The sequence below is a fragment of the Ovis aries genome, chromosome 22, assembly GCF_016772045.2.
Source record: "Ovis aries strain OAR_USU_Benz2616 breed Rambouillet chromosome 22, ARS-UI_Ramb_v3.0, whole genome shotgun sequence".
NCBI classification, from domain to species: Eukaryota; Metazoa; Chordata; class Mammalia; order Artiodactyla; family Bovidae; genus Ovis; species Ovis aries.
In genome coordinates this window covers 51,240,437-51,252,400 of record NC_056075.1, presented here as the reverse complement: position 1 = coordinate 51,252,400, position 11,964 = coordinate 51,240,437, and the positions used below count along the sequence as shown (strand labels likewise).

The 11,964-nt window shown below is 58.3% G+C and overlaps 1 protein-coding gene across 6 annotated transcripts; it reads right to left on the bottom strand.

Annotated features, from left to right (window-relative positions):
• Positions 1-2,870: 2,870 nt before the first annotated feature.
• On the bottom strand, positions 2,871-11,419 carry PAOX (polyamine oxidase). Of its 6 annotated transcripts, XR_006057597.2 has the most exons (8): positions 11,202-11,419; positions 10,170-10,656; positions 9,351-9,550; positions 6,899-7,151; positions 6,139-6,254; positions 5,532-5,689; positions 3,968-4,197; positions 3,126-3,237 (listed from the first exon to the last, which is right to left on the bottom strand). XR_006057597.2 is itself a non-coding variant. In XM_027960288.3 (7 exons), exons 1-7 carry the CDS (start codon positions 11,383-11,385, stop codon positions 3,121-3,123), a joined length of 1,515 nt encoding a protein of 504 aa, XP_027816089.1. In that variant the 5' UTR covers positions 11,386-11,419; the 3' UTR covers positions 2,871-3,120. The 6 variants fall into 6 exon arrangements, 5 of the variants coding, with proteins under 5 accessions (XP_027816089.1, XP_027816091.1, XP_042094418.1 ...); XM_027960288.3 differs by lacking the exon at positions 3,968-4,197 and having other exon boundaries at positions 2,871-3,237; XM_027960290.3 differs by lacking the exon at positions 3,968-4,197 and having other exon boundaries at positions 2,871-3,237; positions 6,139-6,251.
• Positions 11,420-11,964: the final 545 nt, after the last annotated feature.

Sequence of the window (11,964 nt, the reverse complement as noted above, 5' to 3'; positions counted from 1 at the left end):
CGTCCATCAAGTCGGTGATGCCATCCAGCCATCTCATCCTCTGTCGTCCCCTTCTCCTCCTGCCCCCAATCCCTCCCAGCATCAAAGTCTTCTCCAATGAGTCAACTCTTCGCATGAGGTGGCCAAAGTACTGGAGTTTCAGCTTTAGCATCAGTCCTTCCAAAGAAATCCCAGGGTTGATCTCCTTCAGAATGGACTGGTTGGATCTCCTTGCAGTCTAAGAGACTCTCAAGAGTCTTCTCCCAAACCACAGTTCAAAAGCATCAATTCTTCGGCACTCAGCCTTCTTCACAGTCCAACTCTCACATCCATACATGACTACTGGAAAACCATAGCCTTGACTAGACAGACCTTAGTCGGCAAAGTAATGTCTCTGCTTTTGAATATGCTATCTAGGTTGGTCGTAACTTTTCTTCCAAGGAGTAAGCGTCTTTTAATTTCATGGCTGCAATCACCATCTGCAGTGATTTTGGAGCCCAGAAAAATAAAGTCTGACACTGTTTCCACTGTTTCCCCATCTATTTCCCATGAAATGATGGGACCGGATGCCATGATCTTCATTTTCTGAATGTTGAGCTTTAAGCCAACTTTTTCACTCTCCTCTTTCACTTTCATCAAGAGGCTTTTTAGCTCCTCTTCATTTTCTGCCATAAGGGTGGTGTCATCTGCATATCTGAGGTTATTGATATTTCTCCCAGCAATCTTGATTCCAGCTTGTGTTTCTTCCAGTCCAGCGTTTCTCATGATGTACTCGGCATATAAGTTAAAAAAGCAGGGTGACAATATACAGCCTTGACGTACTCCTTTTCCTATTTGGAACCAGTCTGTTGTTCCATGTCCAGTTCTAACTGTTGCTTCCTGGCCTGCATACAGATTTCTCAAGAGACAGGTCAGATGATCTGGTATTCCCATGCCTTTCAGAATTTTCCACAGTTTATTCTGATCCACACAGTCAAAGGCTTTGGCATAGTCAATAAAGCAGAAATAGATGTTTTTCTGGAACTCTCTTGCTTTTTCCATGATCCAGAGGATGTTGGCAATTTGATCTCTGGTTCCTCTGCCTTTTCTAAAACCAGCTTGAACGTCAGGAAGTTCACGGTTCGTGTATTGCTGAAGCCTGGCTTGGAGAATTTTGATCATTACTTTACTAGCATGTGAGATGAGTGCAACTGTGCGGTAGTTTGAGCATTCTTTGGCATTGCCTTTCTTTGGGATTGGAATGAACACTGACCTTTTCCAGTCCTGTGGCCGCTGCTGAGTTTTCCACATTAAATCTCTTGAACACAATAAGCCTGAAATTCTCTTCATTGCAGCAATATTCGGTGTAAGTATAGTCAGATTTTAGCTTTTTCTTTCTGTCTTTTTTTGCTGTGCTGCAGGGCTTGCAGGAGCTATTTCGTAACCAAGGATTGAACCCAGACCAAGGCGGTGAAAACCCAGAATCTTAAACACTAGGCCACAGGGAAGTCCCCAGATTTTACCTTTAAATCAGAAGCCTGGGCTGCTGCTCACTCTGCTGTGTTGTAAGAGTGTGAAGCTAATGGGATTCTTTAAACAAGCTCCTAAAACTCCAAAGATGCTCAGATTCTCAGCTCAAAGATACCATTACTGTCATCTGGATGGCCCTAAGCCTAATACTCAGGGCGAGCTGTTCCTAGGGCTGAGACAGGCCCTCCCGTGGCTGAGTGAGACCACCTGGGCCTCCTGCGCAACCTCCCAGACCTTCCTCACTGAGCTGCTTTCCCCACCCAGACGGCCTCAGGCCTGCACGCGGACTCACAAAAGCTGAGGCAACAGAGAGCTGTGTGCCTGACAAACGCTGCCCTTCCACAGCGCTAGGACCAAAGAACTAAAATAAAACCTGCCAAATCCCGGATTTCTCTTCAGCTGTCTTACTGGCAGGTGCCCCAAGCAAAGCAGCTCCAGGGACACAAGGGAGCGGATACACAGACAGACCTTTGGGGGCAGAGATCCCCGGGAGGGCGGTTTGACCTAAGACGAGGAGGTGCTGAGAAGGTGCTGGGCTGAGGACATGGCCAGCACCACAGCTGGCAGTCTGGCCACTTGGGGCTGGAAAGGAGCCCAGTGGCAGCTCTTCGGGCATGCACACACTCCTCCAGGAAGCGCGAAGCAGGACACACCATGCAGCCCGAGGTCCCAGGAGGATCAGGAGCCACTGACCTCGAGGCGGGCACCAGGCCAGGGGGCCCCAGACTTGCTAGGTGGAGTCCCAGCCTCTGCAGCTCCCTGCTGCCCTCTGCAGGCCAGCCTCCAGCTGCACGGCCTCCGGGGACAGTCCTGGAAAGATGCCCACACTCTGCTATGGCAGCTGTGAGACGCCACTGCCAACCCCACCCGAGGCCTCTGACCTTTCCTTGGCTGTGAGATGGGGGCCACGCAGCCGCTTCCCTGGGACACTTCGAGGATGCAGTGAAATGAGATGGGGGCAGCTGAGCACACCACGAGGCCCCCCAAGGGCTCCCCACATTTATGCCAGCACTTCCCAGGGCACCCTGTTCCTCTGTACCCTTCAGGCCTCACTGTTCGCTTCCTCCAGAAAACCCTGGGCCAGCAGATCAGAACAGGGTGCCCCATCCCCGGTGAACTCCCATCTCCCACTTGCTGGCCCTCACCTGGCCCACAGGGCAGCCGGTGCCTGGTGAAGGGTCTGTGGACTCACACCGGGGAGGCCTGCCAGCTCCGCTGCCACTGCAGTGAGAACGCGGGGACTGGGGAGCACAGCCAGGGTCCCAGGTGTCCGGGGCGGGTCACGTGCTGGGGGCACAGAGCCCTGCAGTGACCAGGGCCGGGGCAAGACGAGAACAGACGGCCCAGGCTGCAACTCGGAGGCGTAAGTATGACTCGACACAGGCTGTTTCACACATTTTTATGTGCCACCGACGGCGGCAGCGGCAGCATCCCACGTCTCCCTCCTCCAGGAAGACTGCGCTCAGCTCAGGCTCAGCCCTGCCCGGGATCCAGCAGCTTGAGAAATGGGGAGCTGACCCCGGGTGTCCACATCCCAAGCCCGCCTGAACCTCGTCCGTCACAGGACAGGGTAGGGCCAGCCTCCCGCACCCCAGCACTGGGAGCTCAGAGCCTGGGCTCGGGCCACTGGGCCTAGGGGTCCCACAGCTTCACGAGCCGGTCAGCCTCCCTCCAGCCAGACAGCAGCGCCCCGTGCGTGGTGGAGTAAAACGCCCGGTGTGTGGCTTCTCCTGCGAACAGCACCTGGAGCTGGAAAGAAGGGGGTGGTCAGCTGGGTGCCAGGCCTCAGCCGCCAGCCCCACACCTGTCGCCTGGGCTGCAGAAGCGATGGCAAATGTGGTGCCTTGCTGCTGCCTTAACCCAGCACCCTGATGCAGTTGGGCAACAAGGACCGGCACCCGGCCACTGCCGCGGGAAGGAGCAGCAACAGTGAGGACCCCTTGGAGCCAGCACACCCGGAATCCAGCACAGTCTCAGAGTGGAAGACCCATCAGGCGGTTCTGGAGAGAATCTGAACATCGCCCAAAACACAGAGCAAAACACTAGAGAGGGAAATTAGCAGGGAAAAGATGAGAAAATTCTAGGGCCAGCTCAGAAGTACACCATCCAACTAGAAATCCAGAAAAAGAAAAAGGGGGGGAAAATTCTGATGATATAGTTCAGGAGAATCCCAGATGACTGAATACACTCCGGAGGGCAGCACGGCTGGGCTCTGAGGCTTCACTGGAGCGAGGCAGCTGCCCTCACAGAAGGCCCTCGCGGACGCCCTGCACAGCCACAGGGCAGCATGACCACACCAAGGCCGCCACGCGGTGAGGAAGCCCAAGCCGCTCGGCGAGGCCTCGGGCAGGCCCTCCGGCCAACATGCCAGCTGTGCTCGGGGCAGATGTGAGAGAGAAGCAGCCTCGAGTGACCCAATCCAGCCCTGAATCACCCCCAGCTGAGGCCCTGGACATCATGGGCATCCCACCATGCCCACCTACAGAATTTAGCAGCCCAGGGAAGTGGGCTTCCACCACGAAAAAGAAGGCACCCTTGCAGCTCAGGTGTGGACAGTGCCCGCAGCGAACAAGGTGTGTGCAGACAGCTCGTAACAAAACCACGTCATCATGCCCGGGAGGGTGGGGAGAGGCCTGAGGGCTGGGTGCGCAGAGGCACGGAAGAAAGCGAGAACTTTATGTGCTGTGGCCAGAATCCCATCAGCAATTCCTGAAAGTGAAGCATCAGGAAGCACTTAGAAGGACTTCCCTGGCGGTAGAGTGGTTAGGACTGTGCTTCCAATGCAGGGGGCCCGGGTTCCATTCCTGGTCTGGGAACTAAGATCCCACATGCTGTGAGGCATGGGAGGGAGTCAGTCAGTTCAGTCGCTCAGTCGTGTCCGATTCTTTGCAACCCCATGAACCACAGCACGCCAGGCCTCCCTGTCCATCACCAACTCCCGGAGTCCACCCAAATCCATGTCCATCAAGTGGGTGATGCCATACAGCCATCCCATCCTGTCGGCCCCTTCTCCTGCCCCCAATCCCTCCCAGCATCAGGGTCTTTCCCAGTGAGCCAGATCTCTGCATCAGGCAGCCGTGGGAAGGGGAGGCACGTGGGAACTGAACAGAGAGTGCTGGGTGGCATGTGAATGCTGAGGGTGATGACAGTGCTGTAGCTGGGCGTTTTAAGACATGACCTCGGTCTTTAGAGATGCACCCTGGAACACCCGCAAATAAAGCCTTGCCTGTGGGACGTGCTCACCAGCAAGGGAGTTAGGAGAGCAGGGAGACGCCAGGGGCAGACAGGTGTGAAGCTGGAGACAGGAACCCAAAGGTTCCGCCAACCTTTATGGCTTTGAAAGTTTTCCACAATTCAGTGCTTTGTAAAAACTGAAAGTGTTAGTCACTCAGTTCTGTCTGACTCTTTGTGACCCCATGGACTGTAACCCACCAGGCTCCTCTGTCCATGGGATTCTCCAGGCAGGAATACTGGAGTGCGTAGCTATGTCCTTGTCCAGGGGGTCTTCCTGACCCAGGGACTGGACCCGCGTCTCCTGCACTGCAGGCAGGTTCTTTACCACTGAGCCACCAGGGAGGCCCCTTTGTAAACAGCAGCAGAACCGTAATGGGAAAGAGTCTGAGGGAGGGGCCGTGCACGCACATGGCTGAATCACTTCGCTGGACGCTTGAAACTAACACAACATCGTGACGCGACTAAACTTCCATTCTAAAAAACTGCTCTAACAAGGCAGCAGCTTAATGTGGTATTTAGCGATCAGAACCAGCCTGAAGCACAGCCTGGGAAGGGTCAGCAGTGTGCCCCCGCCAGAAGGCTGTATTTTGTTTTTATTCTGTTAGCCATCTCTATAGAATGATCTGACATTTCAAGCCACAGGTATGTATAATTCTGATTAAAATAACACGTTTCAAAAAGAAAGTGGACTCTGAGTCGCAGGGTCCTGGCCCGCTGACTGCAGCAGCAGCCCCAGGCTTCGCGGGGCCTGTCCTGTCCCCAGGCCCTCTGTGGGACCCCGGTGCCCTCGCCCGACGGCTTCCTCCTACCTGTGCCCCCTTGCCGTCTGAAGGGAGGGGCTGGGCCAGCCGGTCCATGTCGTCCCCAGAGCTGCCCACAGCCACATAGCTGTAGGAGCCCCGGGTGTACGGGGCGCTGTGCCAGCAGGACCGCAGCACACTCCTGGGCGCGGGGAGCCAGGGGTTCCCTGGGCCAAGAGACGCTCACGTTAGCCAGCAGCCCACCCACCCATCCACAAGGAGCCTCCCACCGTTAAGACCAAGCAGTTGACAGTGAGACCACTGCTGGGGAGCCAAGCCCAGGGGGTGTGAGTGCAGGGCTCCCCTCAGGAGGCCCCTGAAGCAGCGTCCTGACACGCTCCGCTGCCTTTCCGAGCCTCGGCGTCTTGCCTGTAAAGCTCTGATTGCGGACATTCACGTCCATCTTGGTGGCAGATTTTTAGAAAAGAGAAGTGGGAAGTGCTTGCAGAGCCATTTCAGTCTCCCGGAAAGGAGAACCCTCAGCACCAGCTGACATGGGAAGGACTGTCCCCAGAGACCCAGGGCCGAACCCAGTTCCTCTCCCGGGGAGGTTTGGTCCCTGTCACAGACCAGCCACTCGGGTGGGAGGCAGCAGCGTGGCCCCTGCGGTCAGTACCTGTCACCCTGCGGAGCACCTTCGTCAGAGACCTGAGCACATCCTCGTCCGACAGTGTCTCCATGAACTCGGACTCGAGCCCCGCGATGAAGCCACAGAGCACGTGGCTGGCCCTGCTGGAGAGAAAGTGGAGCTGGACCAGGCCCGCCACACCCAGACCGGCTGTGCTGTGGCCAGTGGCTGCACCAGTGTGGGCTCAAAGCCCCGGGCCCCTTAACATGGGGTCTGCAAGGTCAGAACGCTCAGGGCACCAAGATGGTTCCTGCTATCTCCACCGTTGAAGGCTGGTGGGGACAGCTGTCCCTAGCACAGTCGGGGACTCTGTATCAAGTCCTGACCCTTCTACTCCTCTTTATAAAACCCTGCATAGGAAAAAAAAAAAAAAAAAACCCACACGATGGGCCGGAGGGAACCGGGCGTACCATGTGGACCCTGGCTTGGCCGCTGGGGTGAGCACCCCTGGGTCCTCAGCGAACACGTCTCACAAATGAGCAGAGAGTGTCTCTTAGGAGGAAAACAACTGCAAGTATTCACTGCACATTCCAGGTCCCAGGAGATGCCGACGAGCTGCACACGGTGGGCCTCTGTCTGTCCCTGCAGGGAGTGGGCCCAGGGGGTCTGTCTCACCACTTTAGGGTGCCCCTGGCGTCCCCCCGCATTTAAACCCTCCAGAAACGCCTCAAGGAGAATCAACACAGTGCCAGAACCCCGGAGAGCTCACACCCAGGCCTCCTCAGAGAAACCTGGAAAGAACACGTACTGGAAGGGAGGCAGGACCCAAAAGCCAATAAGCTTCTTGAACCAGGCGTCATGCAGTGCGGGGGCGGCATCCTCCAGGGGCGACGTGTCCTCCCACACCACCTGGATGTGCTGGCAGTCCGGCTCCCAGAAGGGCTCCTTAAACTCCAGGAAGATTTTGTTGTTGGTCCCAAAGCCTATTTTCCTGATCGCTTCCACCTTCTCAGTGGGCAGTGGCGGCTCAAAAAAGGTGTCCAGATGTTTCTTTAAAAAACCTGAAATTCAAAATTGGGCACCTTACGCCACGTCAGTCTCTTAAATGGGAATCACAGCCACAGGAATGGGCCCTGAGCCCGTCAGAGGAGTCAGAGGCAGGCGTCGGGGAGCCACGCAGGCGCCCTGCAGGCCGGGGCCCCAACAGCCAGCGCTCAGCGGAGGGACAGGCAGGCCCCGAGAACGCCTGGCCACGCGGGATGAGGTGGCCCAGCCCTGGACCGCTCTGCGGGACAGGCCTGAGCCTGCTGCTTCTCAGGCTGCCCAGGGTTAGTTTGCAGGAATGGTGAAATACACAGGCTTCACCCAGAAGCCACAGGGAAACTGGTCAGCATTTAGCCCGAAGTCAGACCACAAGGAGAGGAAACATTCTCAGCATAAGCCAACCTCGCTAGTTCACGAGAAAAAGACCAACCATCTGACAGGGAACAAGGCTCGGCCGTGACCGCTGCGGGCGGTGGAGGGCACCTCCCCAGCCAGCCTTTCGCTGCAGAGCTTCAGCACACCAGGTCCTGCAGGACTGGCCTTAGTCCCACACACATGTGCCCAAACACACATGCGGACAACGCTGTGTGCAACAGGACACGTGAAAAGTGACTTTCAGCTCAGTTCACTCAGTCGTGTCCGACTCTTTGCGACCCCATGAATTGCAGCACGCCAGGCCTTCCTGTCCATCACCAACTCCCAGAGTTCACTCAGACTCGCGTCCATCGAGTCTGTGATGCCATCCAGCCATCTCATCCTCAGTCGTCCCCTTCTCCTCCTGCCCCCAATCCCTCCCAGCATCAGAGTCTTTTCCAATGAGTCAACTCTTCGCATGAGGTGGCCAAAGTAAAGGAGCTTCAGCTTTAGCATCATTCCTTCCAAAGAAATCCCAGGGCTGAGCTCCTTCAGAATGGACTGGTTGGATCTCCTTGCAGTCCAAGGGACTCTCAAGAGTCTTCTCCAACACCACAGTTCAAAACAGTATAATTAGCGGCACCTGCTGCTGCTGCTGCTGCTACTAAGTCGCTTCAGTGTCCGACTCTGTGCGACCCCATAGACGGCAGCCCGCCAGGCTCCCCCGCCCCTGGGATTCTCCAGGCAAGAACACTGGAGTGGGCTGCCATTTCCTTCTCTAATGCAGGCATGCATGCTAAGCCGCTTCAGTCGTGTCTGACTCTGTGTGACCCTATGGACAGCAGCCCACCAGGCTCCTCTGTCCACAGGATTCTCTAGGCAAGAACACTGGAGTGGGTTGCCATTTCCTTCTCCAAATTAATGGTACCTACACATGAGAAAATACGGCGTAGCTATAAAGAACAAACGGGACAGGTGCCTGGCCCCCTGTGGACAGTGACGACACAGCCATAATGCTGCACCCGCTGACTGCAGCAGGCTCAGCGCCCACACCACAACTGTGCATGAGCCAGGCCGTCCCTGTAAAAGAACAGAGCCTGTGGCAGACCTGTGTGCTGACTTGGAAAGGGAGGAGAAGCAGAACACTGCTAATAACGTGCAGCAGAGTCCCCCGTGGGAGAAGGAGCCAGTGCTGAGCAAGCCAATCTATGCCCAGCCCTCCCCGAGGGGACAGGAGAAGCCGTGGCCCATGGGTGCGGGCGGGGCGGGCCAGACTCCTGCCCTTCACCTTCCAGCCATGCTGGCACCCGTTAGCTTTGTGAACTTGGGCAGTTAAGTGACTTCTCTGTGCTGTCATCTGTCAAATAGGGGGTGGGCAGAGATTTCCCAAGCTGCCAGAGAAGCAGATGAGATACACAGGCAAACCCGCTTTCAGTTATCTCCACCTTTTACCGGACTGACAGCTCCTACTGCCAGATCTGAAGCGTCAGGCCTGGGATTGAACAGGGTTACGCTCACAACCCCTTCCTCGCCTGCCGCCGGGACCGAAACGGAAGACCTGGCTCTCCGCCCTCTCCACCTCGCTAAGAAAGCAGTGTGGTGAGCCTCAGGAGGCCGTCCCAACCCTTCTGTGAATTACCTCCCAAAGGAGCAGCACCCCCCGACCTTTCTCTTCCTGTGAAACCTCACTTCAAAGCGAACAGTTGCTACAAAGCACAGTGGAGTAGCTCTATCCCAAACTCAGAATGAAAACGTGAGCTCAGCAGCCAACGAGTGCCCCGGAGTGAATGAGGCTGGAGAAAGCCAGAGGCCGGGGCACCTGAATGGGAACTGGAGAAACCGACCAGAACAGCAGGCTTTACCTAAGGGCACGGTGACGACCACGTGATGGGCTGGGAAGCAGTCTCCATCCTCACATTCCACCAGCACAGGAAATGTCTCCCCAGGAGCAGAAGCTTCCTGGAAGGACCCATTCCAGTGAATGGTCTTTACGGGTTTGTCAAAAACCATCACGTCCTTGGGCAAGGAGGCCATGATGCAGTCTGTGAGTCCTTGGTAGCCCCTGGGGGAAACAGAGGTGTCCCATGGTCAGGACCAGGCGCCAGACCAGGGAGCTGCAGGGGGCTCTGGTCCCAGCTCAGCCAGGGAGGAGGGCAGGAAGGGAGAGGGTCTCACGGGAGGATTACAGGAGCAGAGCTCCCCAGGTTTTCGAGCAGGTCCCTCCTCACCCGGCCCAGGGCTCCCATTCTGGGCATCTTCCCCGTCATAGCGCCCTCCCTGTACAGGGCAGTCCTGGAGGGTCTCGTGAGGGCCCCGTGAGGGGACAGCCACCCCAACACAGAGCAGGCCTGTCTGCCCATCTCTGAGGTCCAAGCCCCCACAGTGCTTACAGGCAGGAGGCCTCCTAAACCTGGGGGGAAGCAAGGCATTACAAGATGCATTTCCTTCTTTTAATCACTTTTTCTTGAGAAGAATTCTTTTCTTTTTCATAAGTGATCAAAACTATGGAAATAAATGACCAATCTCCCTAACACAGGAAGACAAAGAGCCCCTGTCCCTCTCACCCATCCCCTGCCTCCCAACGCTTGGCCTGAGGTACAGGTAGGGACCCCCGGGGGTGCATGGAGAGGGCCTGGGGAAGCACAGAGGGGCCCGTCTGGGTGGGAGGGGCAGACACATACTCAGGAAAGGTGCAGTCCAGCCCGGGCAGCACAGTGTACTCCCCGAAAGGCGCGAGGGCCACCAGGTCCATGCTGTGGGTGCCGCTCACACAGCACTCCACATTGAACAAGTTCTTCAGGATGGCCAGTTTGAGCTTCTTGGTCTCCTCATCCTCTGTCCAGCTGGCCATGTGCTGGCGGATCTTCTCCTTGAGGTACTCCCCAACACTGGGTGGGGTGGTCTCAGCCGCCTGCAGGAACTCCCTGGTCTGGTCGATGAGACCGTGGAACAGCCTGGCCATCTCTGCCACCAGCTCAAGGCTCACACTCACCCCAGAGCTGGCATAAGACACAGACGGCAGGCCCACGTGACCCCCAGTCTCGATCAGCTGGTTCTCCTCGGACAGGGCCTTCTCCCCGAGCAGCCCGTATTTGGCAGCCAGCCGGAAGACGGGGTTGCCCTCGGAGGGCCCATGGATCCAGTGGGCGCCCACCTCCACCACGCCACCTGGGAGCAGTAGGAGAGGCCACCTTGAGGTTCCCCCGCCCTGAGTCCCTCCCCTTGCCACCGGCAGCCCTGCCCTTCCCAGATACGCTCTGAAAATCAGCCAGAGGCCCACAAGGTCCCAGAGGACCACACGCTCTGGCTGCAGGACCCGTCAGACCTGGCTTAGGGGAACACCCCCCGAGGGGGTGCTGGCCTGCACCTGCCTGGGAAGGATACTTGGAGGAAGGCCTGGGGGCAGAAGAGGCACCAAGGAGCAACCTGGAGGCGAGGGGTGGTGGTGTGGGGGGCTACCTGCGGCGGTCAGAACCAGGGCCACTGTGTAGTCACGGGTTCCCCTCCGCCGCAGCGGCCGACCCTGCTCACTGCGGGCAGCTGAGTTTCGGGGAGCAGTGAACTTCGGTAATTACGTGGGGCGGAGCGAGCATTCGCTCAAGGGACCACATAAGGGTTCCGGGACGCCTAACCCTGGACGTAGGCCGAGCCAGGAGCAGGGCTCCGGAGGCACCGGCGGGGCTCCGGGAAGGGGTTCCGGGAAAGGCTGTTACCGAAGCTGTGCTCCGAGCGGATGCGGCCACCGGCGCGGGCCGTGGCCTCCAGAACCCGAAGGTGTGAGAAGGCCGGGTGGTGGCAGAGCCTCTGCGCCGCCCCCAGCCCCGCGATGCCGCCGCCCACCACCAGCACCCGCGGGCCGCGGCCCGGGGCCTCCGCCTGACGACCACCCGACTGCATCGCCGCCGTCCCGGGCGGTTCCGGAGAGTCCCCCGCCGCTAGGAGGTTCGTGGAGCCGGGAAGAGACCAGAGCAGGGGCGGGGATTCGGGGAGGGGCAAGGGGCGTGGCAGAGCCGGAGGAGGACGGGCGAGGGGCGGGGCCAGAGGAGGAAAGGGGCGAGGGGCGGGGCCGGAGGAAGAAGGGGGCGAGGGGCGGGGCGGGAGGTGAAAGGGGCGAGGGGCGGGGCCAGAGGTGAAAGGGCGAGGGGCGGGGCGAGGTGGGGCAAGGAGTTCCAGCCCGGCCCGCCCCCCGCGTGGGCCTGGCTCCGCTGCGCGCGCGCCCGGTGGGTTTGGACGCAAGGTCTGGCCCACCGCGCGGGAAGGTGGCGGAGGGCCGCCCGGGAGTGCCAGGGCCAGTGCGGAGGGGTCGGTGTGTTATCCACCGGTGCCGGCGATGTGGGCGAGCGTCCCCACCGAGGGAGAATCGGGGCGGCCGACTGGCCTGTTCGGGTCGTGTCCTGGTCCTCAGGAGACGTGGGAACGGCGGCCAGGAGGCGGAGGAGGAGCCTCTTTTCTGCCTCCGATGCGGGGGCGAGCGCC